This window comes from Hyperolius riggenbachi, chromosome 9, assembly GCF_040937935.1.
Source record: "Hyperolius riggenbachi isolate aHypRig1 chromosome 9, aHypRig1.pri, whole genome shotgun sequence".
Lineage (NCBI taxonomy): Eukaryota > Metazoa > Chordata > Amphibia > Anura > Hyperoliidae > Hyperolius > Hyperolius riggenbachi.
The window spans coordinates 254,328,028-254,354,378 of record NC_090654.1 but is presented as its reverse complement, the minus strand read 5'-3'; the positions used below and the strand labels follow the sequence as shown (position 1 = coordinate 254,354,378).

The following is a 26,351-nucleotide window of genomic DNA, read 5'->3' as shown; positions in this document are numbered from 1 at the left end:
GAAATACACTTATTACATGTAAAGCGAAGTATACCAAGCCTTTATTGGTTATAATTTTGATCATCATGGCTTACAGCTTAGGACATACATGTCAAACTCCGGCCTGCGGGCCAAATTCGGCCCTCAGAGCCATTAAATTTGGCCCTCAAGTGGTTTCCCCACTTTGCATTATGCATAGACCACTCTAGACCACCAGGGAAGCTATAATGGAGGTGAAGCCCTAGAACAGCAGGGAAGCCATAAGGGTAGGTAAGGGGGAAGCACTAAACACCAGGGAACTGTATAGGGGGTGGGTGGTAGAGGTCTCTAGACACTAGGGAACTGTATAGGGTGAGGGAGGACTGCTAGACACACCAGAGAACTTTAAGGGAGGAAGGTGGCCAATAGACATGAGGTTGGCCCATTGTACAATTTCAGCCCCCGACTAGGTCCCAGTGTACAATTTTGGACCCCCTTTTTATTTGATTTTGACGCCCCTGGCTTAGAACCCCAAAATCAAAATTGCCGACCATTAGAATATTGTGAAAATGTTCAATATTCTAAACTCATAGTGTCAGACTCTAATCAGCTAATTAACCCAAAACACCTGCAATGGGTTCCTATTTCATGTATTAGTTTCACCTTTAAAGTTGAATTACTGAAATAAATGGACTTTTGCACAATATTCTAATCTTCCCATTCTACCTTTAAGTTCTCCCCTCAATTTCTTTTAAAATCATTCCCTGGCAGGGATCTCTACAAACATGTTGAACGGCCAGCCTACTCCCTTGCACGCTATTTTGGCACTTGGACTGAGCAACTACCATTCAGAAAGTGCTTTTGAAAATAAATAAAACCCTTAGAATCTAGCATAAGAAGATGGACTAGTCCAAAACCAGCCAGTAAGTGGTCAGAACTATCAAAGTAAAAACACTTACTGTGAAAGCTACATAGAAAAAAAGAAAAAGTCATGTACAGTGCAAATGTTCATCTGTACACATGAATGCAGTTTGGCATCGTAGCGGGCTTTAAAAGGACCACTATTGCGAAAAAAGTAGGCAGTTTAAATCTGACAGAACTGACAGGTTTTGGGCCAGTCCATCTCCTCATAGGGGATTCTCAGGGTTTCCTTTGTTTTCAATAGAATTTCCTGAACAGCCGTTTAACTGTGAAAATAGTAAGATACCAGCCAGCCTCCCTACTCACTTGCAATTTTGTCAGTAGACTGCTGATGGAACCTGTCGGTTCTATCAGATTTTAACTACCGGTACCTACCTTTTTCGCAATAGTGGTCCTTTAATAGTAGTCCCAACTGCCGATATGGCATTTATTTGCTTCAGTTTTAAACTGAAATGAGAATGTGTTACCGTATGTGTGGTGCCTAATATAATATAGAGTACAGATTCCCCATTTAACAATGTCACTGCCATGGACAGATTATGTGTGTGACATCCCAGTGAGGAAGGATTTATGAGCTCTGTGAGACATTTAATTTTTACTGCTGCATAAAGCTCTTATTTGACTCTTAGTAATCTGCCTTGCAGTGACAAACCGCCAGCACATTTGTTACAATAGGAGTTTATTGCTGCTGTGTTACAATTATTCAGTTGTGTGATAAACACCATTTAGCAGGTTCCCGATTCTGCCTGCTCTCTGCATTACATCAGGACAACTGGTTACACAGGACACATTCACACATATACAGACACGCATAACATGTATTATCCTACATAGTAAAAAAAAAAAAAAAATTATAAAAACTGGTTATAATTTAAAAACATTACTTTTTTTTCCCTTCAATTCAACCTGCTTAGTTGACTGGGATGTTTTTAAAGCAGTATACAGGTAAATTACCAGTTAACGAACAACATAGGAACTGTAGGTTCATTGTTAACTGAATCCGTTCTTTAAGAGGAACTTTAGCGAAAAGGGGGGGGGGGGAGGGAAATTAATACATTGCAAAGTAAGAAGATACAAAATAGAAGAGAGATCAAGAAATTATTGATATTAGCCATGTAACTTGTTAATGTTGTTTGATCCACAAGTGGAAACCACTTATTTCCCACAATTCAACAAGACTCACAGACAGGAAACTGTCAGGACCAAGGTCCTGACATCACACGGTGGGAGGGGGTTTTACCACAATATCAACCATACAGACCACCCTGATGATCAATTCATGGATAGGTAAAGATTTATCAAGGGAAAATGGGTATCAACTACTGATTGGGAGGAAGTCGGAACACTGTGCAACATCTGCCTCAGAGTAAAATGAGCTATAAATGACATTGTTCCTATGTTGCTGTCACTTACAGAAAGTAGTGAAAAGCCAAGAGATCTGAAAGATTTTGGACTATTCATTTTCCTCATGGGGTATTCTCAGTATTACCTATTGCCTTAGGGCCCTTTCACACTGTGTAAATAATAAAAAGACTAACCAATGCAGAGACTGACCAGTTCTTCAAATCACAGCACCCTCTACAACTTGATGCGTTGTAATTGGCTGAATATATTAGTCGTACTGATCCTTACAAATTGTTGAAATACCAACCAGTCAAGTTAGGTCACCTCAAATAGATTTTCACCAGAAAAAGATCCAAACTCATATTTGAGTGTGGCGCCATTAGTTGTAGTTACAGTTACTGAAAGCAAACAATTCTGGTAACAAATGACAAGTCCTGTACATCAACTTGGATTGTCAACTTGGAGGTGTTTGGAACATTAGGACTACTTCTGCTTCTTAAAGTAGAACTATAGTAAAAAAAAGAAAAATATATAATTTATATATATTTTTTGACTATAGTTCTACTTTAAGACAGCAGAAGTAGCCGTAATGTTTAAGCACCTCCTGGGACTGATCGCAAGCCAATACTCTGCCAGTAAGATTATCTTTCTCAGACATACAATTATTCCAGGTGGCTGTAATTGGAAAGGAGTCAGGAGGAATGGCATGCCATCCACTTACTGCACACGGTGTACCACATTAAGAGTCACATGGTTAACAGGTGACAAGGTGGCATGTGTAAGTTGCCTTCACACTTCACAGGTGTATTTATTTACATCCCCAATGATAAACATAACCTTTACTCCTCGCTGTAAGGTAATAATACAGCTTTTATAAAACAAACTACGCTAGTTTAAAAGAAATAAAAAAAATTGTGGGCTTAGCAGGTGTAAGGGGGCTCTTGCTAGCCCATGACCTGCAGTAGCAGAGTATAAAACATACACTCCCACTACTGATTGCTTTACATGCAACCCATTTCGTAACCGCTCTCTCACAGTGTGCTGAATACCTGAAGTCCTAAAGGTAGATTTTATTAGCGTTCCATGAGCCTCCACAACATGTTCACACATAAGTTCAATTACTGGTAAAAACAAGCCGAGGATATAGGTAAAACTATATAATTACGTATTTAGTGCTGACACATTTTCTGCAACTACATGGCTAACTCCCCCCTCAGCAAGGCCCACAAATCTAATGCAGCTACCACAGACTACAGACATTTTTGGAGGAGGCACTTATACGTTTCTTGTGGGCTCAAATAAAACCACTTAAACCACTTGGGCTAGTCCAAAACCTGTCAGTTCTTTCAGATTCTTACTCCCTACAGTAAGTGACTTTCAGGCGTTTACAATTTTTTGCCGTAGTGGTCCTTATTCAGACAGATGGCTGCCTGTGTTGGTCCGTCTCTTTTAACGCCGGGATGCATTGCCTCCCGCATTGGGATGAATGGAAGAGTTTAAGGGAACCTTAAAGAGGAACTCCAGTGAAAATAATGTAATGAAAAAAGTGAGCAATTTTTACAATAATTATGTATAAATGATTTAGTCGATTTAGTCAATGTTTGCCCATTGTAAAATATTTCCTCTCCCCGATTTACATTCTGACATTTATCACATGGTGACATTTTTACTGCTCGCAGGTGATGTCAGTGGAAGGAGATGCTGCTTGCTTTTTTGGCAGTTGGAAACAGCTGTTATTTCCCACAATGCAGCACAAAGCTCCCAAGGTGTGATGTCAGGACCTCAGTGCTGTAAGGTGCTGACATCACAGCACAGCACTAAAAAATATGAGACTTTTCTTTGATACAAATATTTTATTAATTTTCCGTACTACACATGCAATTCATTATGTCATAATTTTTTTTTTCGCTTTAGTGTCACTTTAACGGATGTATTATAGGCTTCCTCTGTAAATTTCTTTCTTATTTTTATTCTCTTGCTCAATCCGCTTTATTCTGCTGAACGGTCCACAGAACACTGTGAACCAGGCAGCTCAGCAGCAGACAGGACTGTGTGACTCTGTACACATAACTGATTCGAGAACTAGGTCACCCGAGTTGATGTGCTCTCATGCGTCACAAAACAACAGTGGCTTTACAAATCATTTGCATTGTTCACCGGCCTGAACACTGTACTGCCAATATACTGCATGCTTAACTCTATGATGTCTCAGCTTACAAGAAGGAAGAACGTGGTGTCAGGCAAATGTGGGAGATACACGTGGCTCACATGTGTCTCCCACATTTGCCTGACGTGGTGTTTCTTCCTTCTTGTAAGCCGAGGCTCCAGCAGGGCTCCTGCATATCCCTCACATTTCTCCACTCACCTGCTGAGGAACAAGACCCAGCACATCCTGAAAGCAATCAAACGGTTTCAGGATTAGGATGAGGACACACAGATGTGAAAACTACAGCAAAACATCTACACTGTCCATTAAACTGGCCATACACTAAAGAAAGCTATACATCTAGCGATGATGGGCAGGTTCGACCAAGAGCCAAATCTCTCTCACTGATTAAATCTGATTAGAGAGAGATCTGTCAAGCTGCCCATACACTGCAGGCTGACCCCCGATCAATTTCATGCTGAAATCGATCAGGAAACTGCTTTGTTTACGTCACATCCGCTGCCTTGCCGACCCGGCGCTGTCCACCCTTATGTGTAAAGAACAAGCGACACCCGTGCTAACCTAAAAATAAAAAAACACATATAAAGTAGATAAATACTACTTCTACTTATAACAGATGTACTGTGCTATCCTCTTAATGATTTTATTAAGGAATAGCAGAAAATCCTATTCTAGGCAATGGCCATCTTGCCAAGCTAATGCTGACATCATATCCTCCCTGACTCTTGTTTCCCCCTTCCCTTATCTTGCTCATTGTGTATTCATTAGCTGCCCTCCTCCCAGAGTCTTCAGACACTCCCACTGAGGTGTATACTAGCAACTGCACTGTCTTTTATTTAGACATCCAATCACTGAGTCCCCTCAGCCTTGCTTGTAAACACAAGTGATAAGAGGGTGTTTCTGATAAGCAGCTAGGCAGGGAAATAAATGGAAGAGGAGGAATATATTATAGATAAAAAGAACTCCCAGCATTCAACTCTTTGGCACTGACTGGCACTAGGGCCAGTTCTCCTAAAGTATGTGATAACTACAAACCAGAACAGCAGAAAAAGTTTTGCAAGTTTTGTATGCAGGATTAGCATCTATCACTTAATACACTCAGACCAGTTGCTGTTGAAATTTGATATTTATGGTGACAATACCCCTTTAATGTACCTCCCCGTGCTCTATACATTACCTGTCCGTAGCCACTGCTCCCTCCGCCGTCCATACACACAGGCCATGTGGTTGCCTAGTTAAGGCGCATGTGTGACGTCGCAAGAGACCGTTACTAGGCAACCACCTGGCGCGCGTGTATGGACAGAGGAGGGAGCAAGCAGATGCCGCGGGCAGGTAATGTATAGAGTGCACTGGGCACATTAAACATTAGGGCGGACAGAGTCAGGGGTTGCCTGCGTTTCTTCCGATATCAAGCAAGTTGACCCTTCATCTTGCAGCATGTTCAACCAATTAAAGCAACCAATTTAGGCCTTAAACTGGTTGAACTGTCGGTCGGGCGTGCACTTGGCGGCACCAATTTTCATCGGATTCAGATTAATTGAACCGGATGATCCATCGGTCGCCAAGTCACCTGATGTATGGCCACCTTTATAGATTTCCACCCAATGTTCCAAGACGATCGATTCCTTAAAGGGATACTGTAGGGGAGGGGGGGGGGGGTGGTCGGGGGAACGTGAGCTGAACTTACCCGGGGCTTCTAATGGTCCCCCGCAGACATCATGTGCCCGCGCAGCCGCTCACCGATGCTCCAGCCCCGCCTTCACTTCTGGAATTCCTGACTTTAAAGTCAGAAAACCACTGCGCCTGCGTTGCCGTGTCCTCGATCCCGCTGATGTCATCAAGAGCGCACAGCGCAGGCCCAGTATGGTCTGTGTCTGCGCAGTACACTCCTGGTGACATCAGCGGGAGCGAGGACACGGCAACGCAGGCGCAGTGGTTTTCTGACTTTAAAGTCAGAAATTCCAGAAGTGAACCGGAGGCAGGATGTCTGCGGGGGACCATTAGAAGCCCCAGGTAAGTTCAGCTCATTTTCCCCCCGACCCCCCTACAGTATCCCTTTAATTGAAGAAAAAAAAAATGTAAAATAGATTCGGTAGGAATTGATTCCTACCTTAAACAGAGACTGAAGCCTCCAAAAATGCCCCTTTTTTCAGCCAGTGCTGTTAAGCATTACTGGGTTCGCTGAAACACAGCTATCCCGCGGCAAAACAAGGCTTTATTCACCCTGAAATGTCCGAGGCAAATTGCAGGGCTCCTTCCTGTTGGAAGCAAAGCTTTGAGCTGCAGCTCTGCCTCCATTGCAAAGCTCTGCCTCCATTGGCGTCTATCTCCCACGGATCTCCGCCTCCTCCCGCCACTCTCAGTCTTCTTTCACTGAGAGGGGCGGGGATCCGCGGGAGATAGACACCAATGGAGGCAGAGCTGCAGCTCAAAGCTCTGCCTCCCCAGGCAGCAAAATCCACGACCAGGAATATCATGGATTTTTGCCCAGGTATTTGGGGGTGAATAAAGCCTAGTTTCACTTTGGCAGCGGGATAGCTGTGTTTCAGCTAACCCAATAACGCTTAACAGGATTGGCAAAAAAAAAAAAGGGGGGGCATTTTCGGAGGCTTCAGAGTCTCTTTGCACGTGCACGCGTGTGCACGCGCTCTCCTGGCCGCGGTTCGTTAGCCTGGCAATCAGTGAATTGGTCTATGGTGCCCGATCACTGATTCCTCTCCCCCGCTAAAAAAGCGTCAGCTTCTCTCGGAAGCTGCGCTTTTTCTGGCTGTAACGTCCCCCATACGTCGCTCTAAGCGTATGTTACGCTTAGAGTGACGTCCTGTAAACAAACTCATGGCCGACATCTTGTGGCCAAAAAGTAAAACTACAACTAAAAGTGAAAAAAATAAAACTCAAGACACATTTACATTATAAAACTATGGCTTACATCCCACCCTCCCAAGAATACCCAAATAAAATGTTTAATACAAAAAAAAAACAAAAAACATTACAATAAAAAAAAAACATGTAAATATTTACCTAAGGGTCTAAACTTTTTAAATATCAATGTAAAGATGAAATATTCCTATTTTTTTTTTATTTTAAACTTGTAAATAGTGATAGATGCAAAACGGAAAAAATGCACCATTATTTCCAAATAAAAAAACGCCATACATTGTGATAGGGAGATAATTTTAGCGGTGTAATAACCGGGACATATGGGCAAATACAATACATGAGTTTTAATTATGGAGGCATGTATTATTTTCAAACTATAATGGCTGAAAACTGAGAAATAATGAATTTTTTCCATTTTTTTCTTATTCTTCCTGTTAAAATGCATTTACAGTAAAGTGGCTCTTAGCAAAATGTACACCCCAAAGAAAGCCTAATTGGTGGCGGAAAAAACAAGATATAGATCAGTTTGTTGTGATAAGTAGTGATAAAGTTATAGGCTAATGAATGGGAGGTGAAAATTGCTCGGATGCATAAAGTGAAAACGACTGAAGGCTGAAGTGGTTAAACTGCACATCAATTTCCAATAAATTCCAGCAGGGAATCTATGGAGAAAAAAAAAAACCTAAAAAAAAATATCGAACTGCAGAGTTGCACTGTTCTATGTTGTGCAAAGCTTTAGAGCAACTTTTGTTATTTTTCAAAGCGTATGTTCCTAGATGTTCTCCACAACCAAGACCAGAGACCACCCCTCACGTAAACATAACGGCAGGCAGACATTCCACTTCTGTTGTGTTCTAGGAGTGCTTTTAGCTGCCTGCCTGAAATTCATGTTTAAAATTTGAATGTCACAGTGTGATATCCGTTCTATTCCAGGAATCCCCGTTACAGAGCAAAGGACAAGAACAAAATCACCATAACAAAGGCTAATCTGCAGCCTCTTGAAATGTGCGCAATGCTAAGTATCGCATGGCTATAAATACCTCCTCGCAAGTGCCAGTTATTTTAAGTGCTTGTCACAAAGTGACAAGTGATGAAAACATTAACACTTCTCTATCACACAAACACAGACGAGACTCAACAACTACATACAATGAGGTAGAATCACAGCTAAACATGGACAACGAATAATCGCTACCAACATATGGGGAGAAGCCTATGGGGAGAAGCCTTTCTAAAGACAAAAACAAACAAAAAGCGGAAACCACTAAGCAAAGCAATAAGAAATACAAACACAGGAAACCGAAAAACCTAATTAAATAAACAACCGCCTCTTGGTCTAGGCTTTGCATGATGCATCAACATTGTCAAGGAGTTCCTAAAGATTCTGGATTGCATACAAATTTAGTGCAAACTGTGGGCAGCTTGGAATAAGAACAATCAAAACCATCAGGAAATTAAAGGATACCCAAAGTGACATGTGACATGATGAGATAGACATGGGTATGTACAGTGCCTAGCACACAAATAACTACGCTCTGTTCCTTTTTTCCTTTCTCTGTCTGAAAGAGTTGAATCTCAGGTATGTAAGCGGCTGACTCAGTCCTGACTCAGACAGGAAGTGACTACAGTGTGACCCTCACTGATAAGAAATTCCAACTATAAAACACTTTTATAGCAGAAAATGGCTTCTGAGGGCAAGAAAGATAAAAAAGGGGAATTTCTTAACAGTGAGGGTCACACTGTGGTCACTTCCTGTCTGAGTCAGGACTGAGTCAGCCACTTACATACCTGATATTTAACTCTTTCAGACAGAGAAAGAAAAAAAAGGAACACAGTTATTTGTGTGCTAGGCACTGTACATACACGTCACTTCAGGTATCCTTTAATTTGATTGGCCCTATTTTAAGTTGCATAATATTTGCATGTAAATTGCAATCAGCATTGCACTCACCATCACCAACCAAGAGCCATCTTACCACTATGACGCCCATACACGGTACAATTAAAAACGTTCGATTTTCCCATTTATTTGACCAAAACGGTCGAAAAGAGTGAAAATCAAAAATAATCTTTTTTGATCGAGGGGAAAAGAAAACCCAATTCTGTTTTTTTCAATAAAAATCAGATTGAACATGTTTGAAAAGTCTGGGTGTTTGTGAATTTGTATAGTGTATGGTAGGTTGTCTAAGAAAATATCATTAGATAAACCAACTTTTCTTCATATTCAATTGTTTTTCTCTGATTTCCAGAAAAATCGAATTTTAAAAACTATTCGACCAAGTCGAATATTTCGATCGAATTTCTCAGATTGAAGGGAAAAAAAAATGAAAAAAAAATTGTACTGTGTATGGGAAGCCTTCTTAAAAATAAAATAAAAATTGCAGGAAGTACTACAATTCATTGAGCAATTTCAGGGGACATGGCCACCTGGTATGTCAGTATTTTATTTAGCAACAAACCACTTAAAGGGAACTTCAGCCTAAACAAACATACTGTCATTAAGTTACATTAGTTATGTTAATTAGAATAGATAGGTAATATAATTTTTTACCCACCCGGTTTTAAAAGAAAAGGCAAATGTTTGTGATTCATGGGGGCTGCCATCTTTGTCATGGGGGCAGCCATCTTTTTGGTTGAAAGGAGGTGACAAGGAGCATAAGACACAGTTCCAACTGTCCTTTGTCCTGATAACCCCTCCCAGCTGCACACGCTAGGCTTTAAAATGTCAAATTCAAAATGTAAAAAAAAAAAAATTGCACCCCAACAGCAGAACGAGAACAACAACATCAGAAATCCCATCATGCTTTGCACAGCATCAGGGGAAAAATGCCCGGGCAGTTTTCTTCTGCGCAGCTAAAAATGAGGCTTGTATAAGAGAAACAAAGTTCTGATGCTGTGAAACTGTTAAAGAAACACCAGGCCTTTTCAGTGCTTCTGAGTCGATTTTTAGTCTGGAGGTTGACTTTAAAGTGGACTTGAACTCTTAAATGTAGAGAAATGCACCCTGTATGTATTTAGAGAGTTTTGTCTAATTCCCCTTCATTTGTGACTAATCAAAAGTGTAATTTAATCTCTCAGCAGTGACAGCTGGCTGCCTCGGCAAAGCAGCTAATTTGTAAACACAGGATGTTAACCCCATGTCTGCTTCCATAAAAGCAGGAAGTAGCCATACTGCATATTTATTTCAGGATTTGTATTAGCTGTAACAAAAATGTTTTTCTTTAAAGGGACACTGTAGGGGGGTCAGGGGGAAAATGAGCTGAACTTACCTGGGGCTTCTAATGGTCCCCCGCAGACATCCTGTGTTGGCGCAGCCACTCACCAATGCTCCAGCCCCGCCTCCGGTTCACTTCTGGAATTTCTGACTTTAAAGTCAGAAAACCACTGCGCCTGCACGCCCGTGTCCTCGCTCCCGCTGATGTCACCAGGAGTGAACTGCGCAGACAGACCATACTGGGCCTGCGCTGTGCGCTCTTGATGACATCAGCGGAATCGAGGACACGGCAACGCAGGCGCAGTGGTTTTCAGACTTTAAAGTCTGAAATTCCAGAAGTGAACCAGAGGCGGGGCCGGAGCATCGGTGAGTGGCTGCGCCAACACAGGATGTCTGAGGGGGACCGTTAGAAGCCCCGGGTAAGTTCAACTAATTTTCCCCTGACCCCCCTACAGTATCCCTTTAAAGGTTATTATGCTGGTGCTTATCTTTTAGAGCAGAGAGGAAGTTTTGAGTTCAGGTCCGCTTTAAAGGAGAACTGTAGTGAGAGGTATATGGAGGCTGCCATATTTATTTCATTTTTAAGCAATACCAGTTGCCTGGCAGCCCTGCTGGTCTACTTGGCTGAAGAAGTGTCTGAATCGCACCAGAAACAAGCATGAAGCTAATCTTGTCAGATCTGTCAAAATTGTCAGAAACACCTGATCTGCTGTATGCTTGTTCAGGGCCTATGGCTGAAAGTATTAGAGGCAGAGGACTAGCAGGATAGCCAGGCAACTGGTATTGCTTAAATGGAAACAAATATGACAGCCTCCATATACCTCTCACTACAGTTCTCCTTTAAGGCTTAATTACTTAATTTGTGAGCAACTCTGACCAACTTTTCAGGAAGCCTAAAGCCTCATCCACACGGTACAATTTTCCGTCAGATCGACGGATCTATTAGTTAATTTCCAACCGGTCAGATCGGATTGCAATACATTTTGCAATAGATTTTGGGTACTTAATGCAAAATCTATCGCAAAATTGATAAGAGACAATTTCGACATCTACACACGATGCAATTTCTTATCAGCTCAGCGGTTGACCTGATGGAAAACTGTACCATGTAGATGGGGCTTTATATTGTAGCTAAACTAGCTCCTGGACAACACTCAGGCGACGTCCAATAGTTAGATGCAGCAGGCAGCACAGAGGCCAACCTGGTGGTCAAGTTAGGGCGCATACACATCCAATCTTGACTGGCCAATTTGACCACTTCCATGTAGTATGAGGCCAACAGATTTTGAACACTTTGAACTCACTGTGACACTACATGGAAGTGGTTAATGTGGTCTATTAAGATTGAAAGTACTATCAAACCAGAAAAATATGCAGTGATGTGGTACCAATGATGGGTCAGGACTTAATGAATATCAAACTGAAACGTAGAGTTTACATTTCTAATAGCGCTTTATAAATAAACCCCTACAAGTCAAATTGTACTGAGCCGGTAATCAGAATAACTGAACGCCAAAGACCATCAGTGTAGTTCTAAGAGAACCTGAAATAAATAAATATTTTTGCTGTTGGGACAAAATCACGTTCTCTTAAAGAGAACCCGAGGTGGGTTTGAAGAATGTTATCTGCATACAGAGGCTGGATCTGCCTATACAGCCCAGCCTCTGTTGCTATCCCAAACCCCCCTAAGGTCCCCCTGCACTCTGCAATCCCTCATAAATCACAGCCATGCTGCTGACAAACAGCTTGTCAGAGCTGGCTGTGTTTATCTCTATAGTGTCAGTCTGCTGCTCTCCCCGCCTCCTGCAGAACTCCAGTCCCCGCCTGCATCCCTTCCCTCCCTGCTGATTGGAGGGAAGGGACGGGGGCAGGGACTGGAGCTATGCAGAAGGCGGGTGAGCAGCGGAGACTGACACTACAGATGTAAACACAGCCTCACAGCACGGCTGTGATTTATGAGGGATTGCAGAGTGCAGGGGGACCTTAGTGGGGTTTGGGATAGCAACAGAGGCTGGGCTGTATAGTCAGATCCAGCCTCTGTATGCAGATAACATTCTTTAAACACACCTCGGGTTCTCATTAAGGCTCGTACACACATCCGACAAAAGCGCACAACGAACCAGATGACGTGACCAACGACACAACTGCACGTTTTTCATTTTCCGTGCACCAACCAACTTAATGCCCAACTCATTTGCATACTGTGCACGCAAGCGGAACAACAGACTGCGCAACGGGGCCGTTTTCAGAACGAAAGACGTTCAAACGACTTGTACACACATGGCTAACTGCACAATATCAGCCCAACAGTCGTATGAGTGTATCCGCCGGTTGGATCGTGCAAACTGCTTGTTATCAGTGGCTCGTCTAGTCGCTTGTCACGCATACATATGCCCACCTATCATCCAACAGACCACACCTGGGCTTGCGACCGCTCAAGCTGCTTTTTCCACTGTCTGCGTTGTGCTGTACCGCCATCGGGAATGTGGCGCTCGCAATTCGGAAAAAAAAAATATGTATCGCAAACGAAGCGACGTAGCGGAAAATGAGCACCTAGATTTACATGTTATCGAGGTGCTCTAGCGATTGGAAAAACGGCTGCAATCCGCTTTTTGAATCGGATCGCAGCCAGTGGTAAAAGTGGCTTTCAAAACATTTCCAGGGATGGGGATGGATCCAAAGCCCACGGTACAATAGGGTATATTGTTTTAAGTGACGGTTCTCTGATCCTTTGTTCAATACTAAAAGATAAAACCTAGTGCCAATCAGCCTTGACTACTGATGATCAAAAGTATGACAAAAGATACAAATTTAGCCTTGAAAGAAAAACAACAATTTAATCAACGTAAACAAAACTTTGCGGCTAGCTAACCAGATTCTGGTGTTGTCAATCAATTCACCAGCAGCTGTTTAATGATTTGTCAATTAACGGATCAGTAGTTCCGAGTCTGTTGAGCTGTCTGCTACGTTCCGGCTGCGCCCCACAAATTCTAGTTGCCGACAAAACTAGTGAAGGATCAATGAGAGGCTTTCAAGTTCATGCACATTTTCTTGCACATGACATGCAGCTTTGAGTAGGGCCAGTTGAAGCTAGTGGTGACTGCATTTCGTTGGCCCAACTTAAAAACGTAGAAAATTAGCATCTCACCGTTAATCTTCAGCTTTAACATGGACATATATGCATCTAACTGATTCATATTTTGAAAATGAGTCTTCTTGGGGGATTGGCAGTAAAATTTTAATCAAATACAAGAAAAAAACTGTGGCTTTGTTCTAATAATAATAAAAAAAAAAAAAGATAACAAAGACGACTGAACAGTAAACGAGGCAAAATAAATTGTACCATCGCATGTTTTGCAATCTGTTTAAATGGAATAATGCAGAAGTCCTATTTTGCAGTCTTAAGATGCCCAATACGGATGCAATTTTTTGTCCAATCTTACAATTTTTTATGTAATATAAGGCAGAGTTACCCAACCCTGTCCTCAAGGCCCACCAACAGTACAGGTTTTGAAGGAAACCACATACATGCACACGTTAGGTTATTGGTGTCTCAGCAGAGCTGATTACCTACCTCTGGATTTATACAAAACATGCACTGTTGATGGGCCTTGAGTGAGATGGTCAGGGAACACCAATATAAGGGACTATATAAGGCACAGGTGTCAAACTCCAGTCCTCGTAGGCCATCTCCATGCCCGTGTTTAGGATGGACTGAGAAATGGAGGAATTCGTTCTACTTTATGAGCCGCACCTTTCCTGACTCCATCCCATCAATTAAATTTAAGCTGTGGGAAAATGTGCAAGGACCTCTGCCCTTGAGGACTGGAGTTTGACATCCCTGCTCTACTGTATCCATCCATTGTATAGTCACTCAGTTTACCCTTCTACTACAGTACATAGAGAGAGGATTGTAGCACCATCAAGTTGGCCACTAATGATACATACAATTTGGCAAATGATTGTTTACAATTGCATTATTCACATCAACGATCGGAAATGATCATTTAGGACCACTAACAGACGAAAATCTCCTAACCAATCGGATCAATTAAATCAATCCAATTTTCGGTTTGATCCCGTCAATCTGACTCGATTGGTTAGGAGATTTTTGTCCTTTAGTGTTCCCAAACAATCGTTTCTGATCGCTTTTACAAACAATCGTTAGTAGACAATCATTCTGCAAATTGTATTGCTAGTGGCTACCTTTAAAACGGATACAGAACTGCTCTAAGATGCACACACACACTCTACCATCTTCTTTTACAGAATATTCCTTACATTCGAATTGTAAGAAATGTTTCGCTTTTGCACCTCAAACGTCATTGTACTATTAGATTGTAAGGCTAGTAGTCAGCTCGATTCCTTCTCTTACCTTCCTCAAAGGGGCTTTATCTTTTTTTCTGTTCCAAGACTTTGAAACAAGTTTTTCGCAAGGCTGGCTCTTTTCCTTGGGCTTATTTATAAGACTCTGAAGAATCATTGTGAAAAAATTCTTCATGTGTAGATCAGTCCTTAGAAAAAGCTCATTTAATGTAAAGGCGAGAGTCCGATCCCTCCAGCCACAGCCCGCCAGGAGAACCTGAGCTGCAAGCCTCCTGCTGGTATCTGGAGCTGGCTGGTGCTTTGTGTGCTGATAAGGAGCACTGAGGACAGAAAGCAGGCCATGGATGTGACAGCTCCATGATACGGAGGATTACGATTCGCCTAATTAGGCAAACAGGAGAGATCTCTTGCGTAGCATCCGCCCCTGGCGCTGAACACATGGGCTGGAGAGTCAGCCAAAAACACAAAGACCTGCGATGCTCACTGGCTCCAAACAACACAATGTAAATAAATGGGGCCATGAAGAGAGAAGGCGCAGAGTGGAGACTAAACTCATCTGTATACATTCCTCCAGGGGATAATTTGTAGATTATTAAATGTCGGGCTGCCCCATCATCCAAACACAATTCGCTGCACTTTCCGAGCAAACTGTGGTACAGGGTGACCGACACCCTAAAAAAAGAAGAACGCAGAAACAATGCGAGCCCAAATGGTGCAGCATGTCGCAAGATAAATGGCAAATGTGAATCAGATTCAAGATACGGTGTCTGACCTACAAATCTGTCCACAAAACCTGTCCAACCTACATTTCCGACCTTACTCAGAGGTACACACCTAGCCACTCACTACGCTTTTCCAATGAACTTCGCCTAACCGCTGCTCGCTCCCTCCCCCCCCCCCCCCCAATCACCCAGTCCCATGCATGCCTCCAGGACTTCTCAAGAGCTGCTCCAGCACTATGGAACTCCCTACCTCCACCCATTAGGGCAGCCCCCTCCTTCAACATCTTCAAGAAGGCCTTCAAAACTCGCCTTTTCACTCTGGCCTACTACCCCTCACAAGTGCTCTAAACCCACAGCTGAACTCTGGTCCCCTACCTCTCGTGTCCCTACCTCTCCCTCTAGATTGTAAGCCTTTGGGCAGGGTTCTCCTTTTGTGTCCTACCTGATCATGCACCTCCATTACTGTGAACCCATGCTATGCATCTGCGTGAACCTAACTTGCCTAATCTCCATGCTCCCCTCCAGTGACTGACTAAGCATTACCTTGTACTCATACTGTGCTGAGTGATCTGGTTTTCTTGTATTCCTGTATTGTCATTTTTCTGTATGTCACCCCTAAATAATTGTTTGTAACCTAAACTAATGTCAAGAGCTGCGTAATATGTTGGTGCTTTATAAATACAATAAATAAAATAAGAAAAAAAAAAAAAAAAAAAAAAGCTTGTGGTGCTCACAAAGGAAGGTTGCAGCAGGGGCAATCAACCACTGAAAACAGGTGGAGCTTCATAAACCCAACTCCACTCAGGTGACCAGCTAGAACTGGATCCGGTTGCACTCTTGGCAAAACAACAAAGGACCCATAAGTTGGGGAGTCACTGGGTACCAAAATACACCCGGAAGGTGAAAAGCACAAAAGTGGAAGAGGCGCCCAAAGATAGATAATACTGTGTCAAAAAAAGCTAAAATAATAAGGTGAGAGGTGGCATACCTCAATAACAACACATTCATACACATAGGAAGTTTAATTATGCACAGGCAATGCATTTCATGGGTGTAACGCCCACTTCCTCAGGCCAAATACAGTGCCATCTATAACCAAAAACAGCACGCCTTTTAAAAGGGAAGATGCCCATACATTACTCAATGTTCTGCATCAATATCTACTCGATCATGATGATCAAATCTGGCAGAATTGATGCCGCAACATGGTTGCCAGATTATTTAATCAATCCGCCACGCTAGAAAGATCAAAAGGGCTTGATTGGATGCGTGACAGTAACATCAATCTATATCCTGACGATCGGCTGACCCGACAGCTGGTCTCCCCCCATGCAATATGTTAGATCTGTTGGGTGATCTGCGCACAGTGTGTGTGCAGGTAATGGAACCTTCTCCGATTAGAGCAGGATCTATCAGATGGTCAATCTGGTGGTCATCGCCTAGACTAGAGTATGGCTACTGGTGTATTTCCTTAACGAGGGTTCACACTCCTGCACACCACGTGCATTCATCTCAGATGTAACTCAAGAGGCTTGGTGCAAATAGCCAGTGACTGAAATTGAGATGTTTTGAAGCGTGCTAAAAATGCAGCATGTTTTACATAATAAAAAAAAAAACACAAAAAACAAACACACATTAAAGGGAATCTGCAGTGGAAATAAATGTATGATCATGAATTGTGTCTGTTGTACAGCTAAAAATAGTAGCAAAGAAAATAATCTCATATAGTTTCCAGTACAAGAATTCAAAAAAACTTCAGTTATCTATGCAATAGAGCTTCGCTGAGCTCTCCCAACTTGGGTCAGAGACAGTCCTGTTTTCTGAAGGACTTCTACATATAAAGAAACAGTGAGGGGCAGCTTCAGATAAGGTTTTTCTGCAGAGCAGTTCAAACGAACATTACCTCTGCTCTGTTTCATAGTTTGCAATAACCAACACTGTATTTTAAATATGAATGAATAACAACAACAATAAATATATATGAAAACAAAAATTAGACTCTTGTTACTAATATTCTATTATTATCCATACTACACATACTATTCATTATATCATACTTTTTTTCACCTCAGTGTCACTTTTAAACATGAATGAGCGCACTGATTAACATGGGCAGCACGGTGGCGTAGTGGTTAGCTCTCTCGCCTTGCAGCACTGGGTCCCTGGTTCGAATCCCAGCCAGGGCACTATCTGCAAAGAGTTTGTATGTTCTCTCCGTGTCTGCGTGGGTTTCCTCCGGGCACTCCGGTTTCCTCCCGCATTCCAAAAACATACGGATAAGTTAATTGGCTCCCCCTAAAATTGGCCCTAGACTACAGTATGTACACTACATAATATAGACATATGCCAATGGTAGGTATTAGATTGTGAGCTCCTTGAGGGACAGTTAGTGACAAGATATATATATACACTGTACAGCGCTGCGTAATATGTCGGCGCTATATAAATACTAAATACTAAATAATAATAAAATGGGCTACCTTGCCTTAAAACAAAGTCAACTAAACTGATTGTTGTCAAATTTAGATCTGTTGGACAACAATCAGGCGTGTACACGTGGCGAGCGACTGATAACTGGCTGTTTGCCCAATCCATCCAGCAGATCAACACACACAACTGTTGGGCTGATCCCCTCGCGCAGTCGGGCACATGTGTACAACGTTGTCTGAACGACGCACTTGTTTTTAATGCGTCCATTTTGCGCAGTCCGTCATTTCTCTTGCGCACATGGCATGTTACCGAATTTGTTGTTCAGTTGGTTGGAGCGTGGAAGATACAAGATGAATAAACGGTTTATCGTGGTCTCGGTCACGTCGTGGTGTTGTGCGTGCACTTTGTTGGACGGGTGTACGTATCTTAAAGCGGACCTGAATTTAGAATGTCCTCTTTGCTCCAAAAGATACACAACAGCATAATAACTTTCAAACAAAAACATTTGTTACAGCTGATACAAATCCTAAAATAAAATCTGCAGTTTCTACTTCCTGATTCATGGAAGCAGACATATTGTTAACACCCTGTGCTTTTAAATGAGCTTATCAGCCATAGGCAGTCCTGACATTGTGGAAAGATCAAATTACAACTAGTGATTAGACACAAATAAGGGGGAAATACACAGGCTAAACTCTCTAAATACATACAGGATGCATTTCTCTATGTTTTCCTTCTGTCCTGTGCAATAGTTAAGGTCCACTTTAACAGTAAGCTTTCTGAGGAAAAACAGCCAAACATTAAAGGGGAACTTCAACATAAACAAAATTATTATTAAGTTACATTAGTTATGTTAATTAAAATAGATTGCAAAGCATCATGGGAAAATGCCCAGGCAGTTTTCTTCTGTGGAGCTAAAAAGGAGTGCTGCTGAGAAGATTTTTAGTCTAGAGGTTCGCTTTAAGGCAATCCATTATTCCGATCATTCTCCCAGTTGGTAAACTGATCAGAGGGCAAAACTAACATGCATGACGACACTTCTGTCTGATCTTTTCTTCCTAAGAAGCCTCGCGCAGGTTCCTTTCACAATACACAGATCATCTTTGCATGTGCACACTCCACAACATGGCGGAGTAACAATTACCGCCAAATCCAAAAACTCACTGATCAAATGCTGAATTCCTAGAACCCACTAGGAATGCACGCTGCAATTCCTAAAGCGATTGTGACTAGCAGTATTTGGAAGCGCTGAACAGTTTGTTTCTAATTTGCCTGTGTAAATAAAGTTTATTATACTTATGAGGTATCCAGATGTCTGGCTTCTGCTCGTAGCCCTGTCTCCTAGCAGAGGAGGTCATTGTAATGGATTGCGGACACACCGGTGCGCGGTCTGGCAGCGGGGCGGCTGTCTCCGCGTTCAGGCCGGCGGTTTCCGCACAGCAGCATGCGTCTGGTGTGTCTGAGCCTAGTAGTGCACACAGATGGAGAGCTATGCGCGCGCTAGGAGGCAGGACCTTTATTCCAATAGGACAGGGATCAGCTGATCAGGACGATCAGCTGATCCCAGCATAGTAGGTGATTGGCTAAGTGGGGCTGGGCGGCACTGAGGAGCGCTGCTCTATAAATACTTCTTGCCTGTCAGTTGCTGGTTGTCTGCCGTTACTTACGTGTGAGCACTCAGACCAGTCAGATCCCACAGTGTGTTAGAACCAGGAGGACCTGGGAATTCACACTTAGCCAGAATACATTTGTGTTATATGTTAGACCAGTTCCAGGGTGTTGAGACCACAGACCTCACACCCAAGCTTAGGGACTCTGTGTCAATACTGTGTTATACTCAAGACTAGTTCCCGGGTGTCGAGATCAAGGAGCTCACACCCCAGTCTAGGACTCTGCTATATTTATATGTTATGACCATTTGCTCTGTCGACCACTCTCTTGCTTTCTGAATTGGTACCTCTGCATATCTGTCTACCTGTTGCCAGACCCTGCCTGTACCGGTTACCGAATCAGTCTTCTGTCTCTGTACCTCATCTGCTCGTGTGTTGCCGACCTGGCCTGCCCGACTATCCTAGCTGTCACTCTCCCTGAGTGTTCAGTCTATCAGTATTAGCAGTGACACCATTCCATCAGGTGTCAGCTGCAACCAGGACTCCCGCTCCTGAGAGTCCAGCCTGTTAGCAGCCAGTGGTCCCATCCTCTGGCTGCAGTACAGTTCACCATCTAATACTGTTATCCCTGGTTACCAGGTCCTCACTATCAAGAGATTGTTTCTGCACTGCCCAGGGTCACCTGCCCTTCAGGTGGCTCTTGGCCGAGTCTCTTATATCTCCCGCTCCTCGGAAGATAGCCTCCAGTTCATCCAATACATTAACTCATTAGGTGTCCAGAGGTTAGTCATACTTGTATTATTGGCGATTCTGCAGATCATCAACAATCAGATTCTCTCTGTGTGCTGACACCGATCGTTACAGTCATAGCCACTTCTCTAGCTCCAATCAGATATCCGCCTGTGACCTCTTCTTCTAGAGCATACATGTCAAACTCCAGCCCATGGGCCAAATCTTGCCCTCAGAGCCATTACATTTGGCCCCCAAGTTGTTTCCCCACTTTGCATTATGTTTGGCCCTCTCTAGACCACCAAGAAAGCTATATTAGAGGTGAGTCCCTAGAACACCAGGGAAGCCATATGAGGGAGGTGGGGGGAAAGCACTAAACACCAGGGAATTGCATAGGGGAGAGTGGGGTCTCTAGACCCCAGGGAACTGTATAGGGGAGGGAGCAAAGACCACTAGACACCAGGGAACTATATAGGGGAGGAAGGAGGACCACTAGACTCCAGGGAACTGTATAGGGGAGGAAGGAGGACCACTAGACACTGGGGAACTGTATAGGGGTGGGTAGGGGAACCATTAGACACTAGGGAACTTCATAAGGAAGAAAGGTGACTAGTAGACATTGAGGTTGGCCCGCGACTTGGTCCCAGTGTTCAATTTCGGCCCACTTTGTGTTTAAGTTTGACAGCCCTGTGCTAGAGGGAGGTGCGACGGATGTAAGCCGGACACCTGGTAAGTACATTTAAGTTTATTTTTAAAAAAAAACATATTAGGCCCCTAAATTGCTGCAAAGTCACTTTGAAAAGTGTTTTTGCAGCATTTGCATTGGAACGCAAATGCACCCAACATGCTGCATGTCCTGCAATTGCTATTAGCCCTAATTGCAATTGCTCTAGTGGGAGTACCCATGCTTCACACTCATTGGTTAAGCGTTTTTTGGAATCGCTGTTGTTCCTCTTTAACGATGCATCTAATACATAACTAATATAAAGCAATGTTTTACTAAATGTGAAAAAATAAACACCTCAATGCTGTCAGTTCAGCTCTACAGAAAGCAATTTTAATTGCAGCATTACTTTAGCTTGTTAACTTGAACCTAATATGTAACAGCCACTGTGATATGGGAGCATTCAAGTTTGTATACCAATCAATGGATTAGTTATAGGGAACCTCAGGTGAGAGATATGGAGGGCGACATGCTTCTTTCCTTTTAAATAATGCACATTGCCTGGCTGTCCTGATGATCCTCTGCATTTAATACTTTAAAGGAGTCATCAGGGAAATAAAAAGAAATGAGCTTACCTGGGGCTTTCTCCAGCCCCTTGCAGCCGACTGTCCCACGCTGTCACCTCCGCTCCCCACCGTTGACCCGCTTTCACCGCTCGGCGCTGTCAATCATTGCCACGTGGTTGCAGCTAACTGCGCAGAACTACTGAGTACCGAGCGGCGAGAACGGGACAGCAGAGGTGACAGCGTGGGACAGTCGGCTGCAAGGCGTTGGAAAAAGCCCCAGGTGAGTGAAGCTAATGTCTTTATATTTCCCTGATGACTCCTTCAGGGCCTGTTCAGATCACAAATGCGGATGGCCATGCGTGCAGAGTTTAGACAGTTTACACACCAAATCTAGCTGCAAACAGCTTCAACAGTTTATGATTATTTACTCCAGTGATACAATGAAAGCAGCCATGTTCTGTTTGTCACATTACACACAGGCAAGGTGCTGTGCATCTCCAGCCCTCAGCCTGTGAAAACTTTACTGCCCTCTCCTCCCCTCTGCCTCTGAAAGCTCTGGCTAGTAACCTCCTCCTCAGACTGAGCTCCTATAAGCCATTGCTACTAAGACTCAAAGTGCCTAGGCACTCTGGAGAAGCTGTGGGCGAGGCTTGTTTAGTTTATAGGGAATTAGAGTATTAAAACAAAACAAAAAAGTATTTGGCTTGAGGAATGCCCGATAAACTAATTGAAAGGAACACAACTATGCAATGAATAAAAGTTTATCTCTGACCTAATTTAAAGAGTAACTCCAACCAAGAATTGAACTTTATCCCAATCAGTAGCTGGTGCGACCTTTCCCAGGAGAAATCTATTCCTTTTCACAAACAGACCATCATTTTTACTGTTGGCAGGTGATGTAGCTGCTGCATTTTTTTTGGCAGTTGGAAACAGCTGTAAATGGCTATTTCCCACAACGCAACAAGGTTCACAGACAGGAAACTGCCAGGAGTACCACGGGCCTCAGTTTCTTGTGGGAGGGGTTTCACCACAATATCAGTCATACAGCGCCCCCTGCGCTGTATGACTGATATTGGGGTAAAACCCCTCCCACAAGAAACTGAGGCCCGTGGTACTCCTGGCAGTTTCCTGTCTGTGAACCTTGTTGCGTTGTGGGAAATAACCACATGCAGCAGCTACATCACCTGCCAACAGTAAAAATGTCACCATGTGATAAATGTCAGAATGTAAATCAGGGATTTAAAAGATTTTACAATGGGCAAACACTGACTCATTTATACATAATTATTGTAGCACTTTTTTTAATTACATTATTTTCACTGGAGTTCCTCTTTAAGCAGCATGCAGATCAGCTGTCTGACAAATATGACAAGATTAGCTGCATACTTGTTTCAGGTATCTGATTTAGGGCTGGTTCAGACGGACGTCTTCCAGCGGCGGCGTCTCGCTGCGATCGTTATTTTTTGGCCCTGCAGGTGACATGAAGACGCGGCTGTTAATCAACCCTGGATTAGGGTGGCCTAGAACGACAGGGAAAATCGGAGCGCTGCATTCGTGTAAATGACCGATATAAACACTCCCATTCACTTGAATGGGAGCGTTGAATCAGACGCCCACGGTACTCACAGCTAAGCAGCCGTCTGAACCAGCCCTTAGATGCTTCTGACTAAAAGGATCAGCATGACTACCAGGCAATGTCTCACACCTCGGGTTCTTTTTAAAGGTCACCCGAGGCGAAAATGAACGAATGAAATAAACAATTGCATCTTACTGCTCCTAAAAAGGACTAAGATATTCCACAATTTTATTTTATGTTTAAATCTACTTATTAATTTTTAACTGTTTCATTGAAGTATGCCAGAGCCAAAATCTTTGAACTATTAACCCTTGTTATCTCTTTCCTGCTCTCAGAAGCATTTTCTGCTAGGAAAGTGTTTTATAGTTGGAATTTCTTATCAGTGAGGGTCACACTGTAGTCACTTCCTGTCTGGGTCAGGACTGAGTCAGCCACTTGCATACCTGATATTTAACTCTTTCAGGCAGAGAAAGAAAAAAAAAAGGAACACAGCATAGTTATTTGTGTGCTAGGCACTGTACATACCCTTGTCTATCTCATCGTGTCACCTCGGGTATACTTTAAGGTGTTGAAAATAAAACAAAAAAATACCCTCTTGAGCAAGTATTTATGCACAAAGTTGGGAGTTTTTGAAGCACTGTTGCCATGGTGACAAATAAGCACAATCTGAACCACCAATTTTTAGTTGGACGCAATATGAAATGGAAAGAATGTAACTTGAAAATGACAAGAGGACTTGGGCAGCTTTAATCTATTTCATGACAGAATAGGAATTTCTCATTAAATAGGTTATCCTACTGGTATTACACGCATGGCCTTAGGCAGAGCAATGACCTATTTCCCTGCAGTGGTCCTTTATTTGGATGGAGCTGCCGTGAGGAGGCTGAGCAGATACACAGAGAGGAGTCCAGCTGTGAAAACATCCAGTGCAGCTCTGCTGACACCGAGGCCTGGCATTCTACAATGACCTTCAGCGCAGATGGAGACCTGTGATATGGGCTGGTAAATCTCAGCACACTTCCCCTCCGCTTAGGATAGCATGACTGCACTAGACAATAATGCGATGAGACAGCTCCAGGAAGGAAGAAGGAAGGTGTGGCACTGCGGCCTAACTAAACATTCAGCCTTTGTAAAGAGAATCCGCAGAATCCCACTCCACTGCTGCTAGAATTCTTACCGCCTCTCTCCAGGAAGGAATTCTATTCTATTACCTTCACACCAATCTTGCATAAAAATCAAAAATTAAATGGGAACTTTAACCAAGGATTGGACTTCAGCTCAATCAGTAGCTGATATCCCCTTTCTCCTGAGAAATCTTTACTTTTTCTCGAATAGATCATCAGGAGGGGCTGTGTGGCTGATATTGTGGTGAAACCCCTCCCACAGTGTGATGTCATGACCTTGGTCCTGACAGTTTCCTTTCAGTGAACCTTGTTGCATTGTGGGAAATACCAGCTTTTTCCAACTGCCAGGCAAGCATTCTATCCCTCTGCACATAGAACTCATTCTGTACCGATCACCTGGCAGAACTAAAGATGTCACCACCAGTGATACATGTCAGAATGTAAATCAGGGAGAAGAAAGATTTTACAATGGGCAAAAACTGACTAAATAATATGAAAGTGGATATTGCACAAAATAAGCAATTTTATTAATTATGTTATTTTAACTACAGTTCATCTTTAAAGAGGACCTTTATAGTGGCTGGATAGTGTAGTGGTTAAGGGCTCTGCCTTTGACATGGGAGACCAGGGTTCAAATCCTGGCTAGGTCAAGTACCTATTCAGTAAGGGCCCGTTCAGATCAGAAATGCGGATGGCTATGCGTGCGGAACGCGTGCGGACCGCAACGCGTACGAACGCATGGCCATCCGCGTTTGTGTGCGTTGCGGGCTGATCCCATCACTGAAAAGTGAATGGGACAGCCACGCGTTTTTGCAAAATCTGCGTGCAGCATGCGTTCCCGGACCGCACAGGTCCGGAACGCATGCAGTGTGAACATCAGACATTGCACTCTATGCAATGTCTGATGTCGTGCGTTTTGGCCACCTGCACGCGTTTCCAAAACGCGGCTGGAAACGCGTGCAGTGTGAACGGGCCCTTAGGGGTTCAAGGCAAGACTCCCTAACACTGCATGGTGGCCTCCTGAGCGCGTCCCAGTGGCTGCAGCTCTTGAGCGCTTTGAGTCCGAAAGGAGAAAAGCGCTATACAAATGTTCGGATTATTGTTCGGATTAGTGAATATAATTTTTTTTTTTTTTTACAATAGGGCAGCACAGTGGTGTAGTGGTTAGCGCTTTGCCTTGCAGCACTGGTGTTCCCAGTTTGAATCTCAGCCAGGGCACTACCTGCACAAAGTTTGTATGTTCTCCCCATGTCTGCCTGGGTTTCCTCCAGGCACTCCGATTTCCTCTCACATATAAGTTACTTGGCTTCCCCCTAAATTGGCCCTAGACTACAATACATACACTACACGATACAGACAGGACTATGGTAGGGATTAGATTATGAGCTCCTTTGAGGGACAGTTAAAGAGGATACGAGATGAAAAACTTAACTATAACCAGTAACTTGTCTATACCGGTAGTCCCCGGTTAACGAACGAGATAGGGACTGTAGGCTCGTTCATAACATGAATCCGTTCTTAACCACCTTAGCGGTATGGACGAGCTCAGCTCGTCCATTACCGCCAGAGGGTGCCGCTCAGGCCCTGCTGGGCCGATTTTAATGAAATAAAGTGCAGCACACGCAGCCGGCACTTTGCCAGCCGCGTGTGCTGCCTGAAAGAGGGTCCCCCCAGCCGCCTGAGCCCTGCGCAGCCGGAACAAATAGTTCCGGCCAGCGCTAAGGGCTGGATCGGAGGCGGCTGACGTCAGCTGACGTCCATGACGTCACTCCGCTCGTCGCCATGGCGACGAAGTAAACAAAACACTTTTGGCCGCCGGAGGCGATCAGAAGAACGCCTCCGGAGCGCCCTCTAGTGGGCTTTCATGCAGTCAACTTTCAGTTGGCTGCATGAAATAGTTTTTTTTTTATTTAAAAAAAAACCCTCCCAAAGAGGGGGGGGCAAAGAGGCACAGAGAAGGCAAAGCGAGGGCACAGAGGAAGCACAAAGGGAGGCACAGAGGGGGTACAAACAGAGTGGGGGACAAAAAGAGGCACAGAGGGGATGCACAGGGGGACAAACAAGTATGGAGGGGAGGCAAAGGGGACATAGATGTCACAGCGTTTTGACTTAACCACCCT

At 43.5% G+C, this 26,351-nt stretch overlaps 1 protein-coding gene across 8 annotated transcripts in view; it reads right to left on the bottom strand.

The window, feature by feature from the left end:
* Positions 1-26,351, bottom strand: part of PPP1R13B (protein phosphatase 1 regulatory subunit 13B) — a 209,595-nt gene that overhangs the window by 146,226 nt on the left and 37,018 nt on the right. For 2 of the 8 annotated variants that reach the window (XM_068254318.1, XM_068254321.1), the window contains exon 1: positions 14,860-15,170. The exons of 2 other annotated variants lie outside the window; for them this stretch is intronic. In XM_068254318.1, coding sequence (XP_068110419.1) covers positions 14,860-14,985 — 126 coding nt within the window. In that variant the 5' untranslated portion in view covers positions 14,986-15,170. Of the gene's footprint in view, positions 1-14,859; positions 15,174-26,351 lie in introns of those variants that run through there. 4 more of the 8 variants (XM_068254317.1, XM_068254316.1, XM_068254320.1 and 1 more) reach the window with 4 other exon arrangements.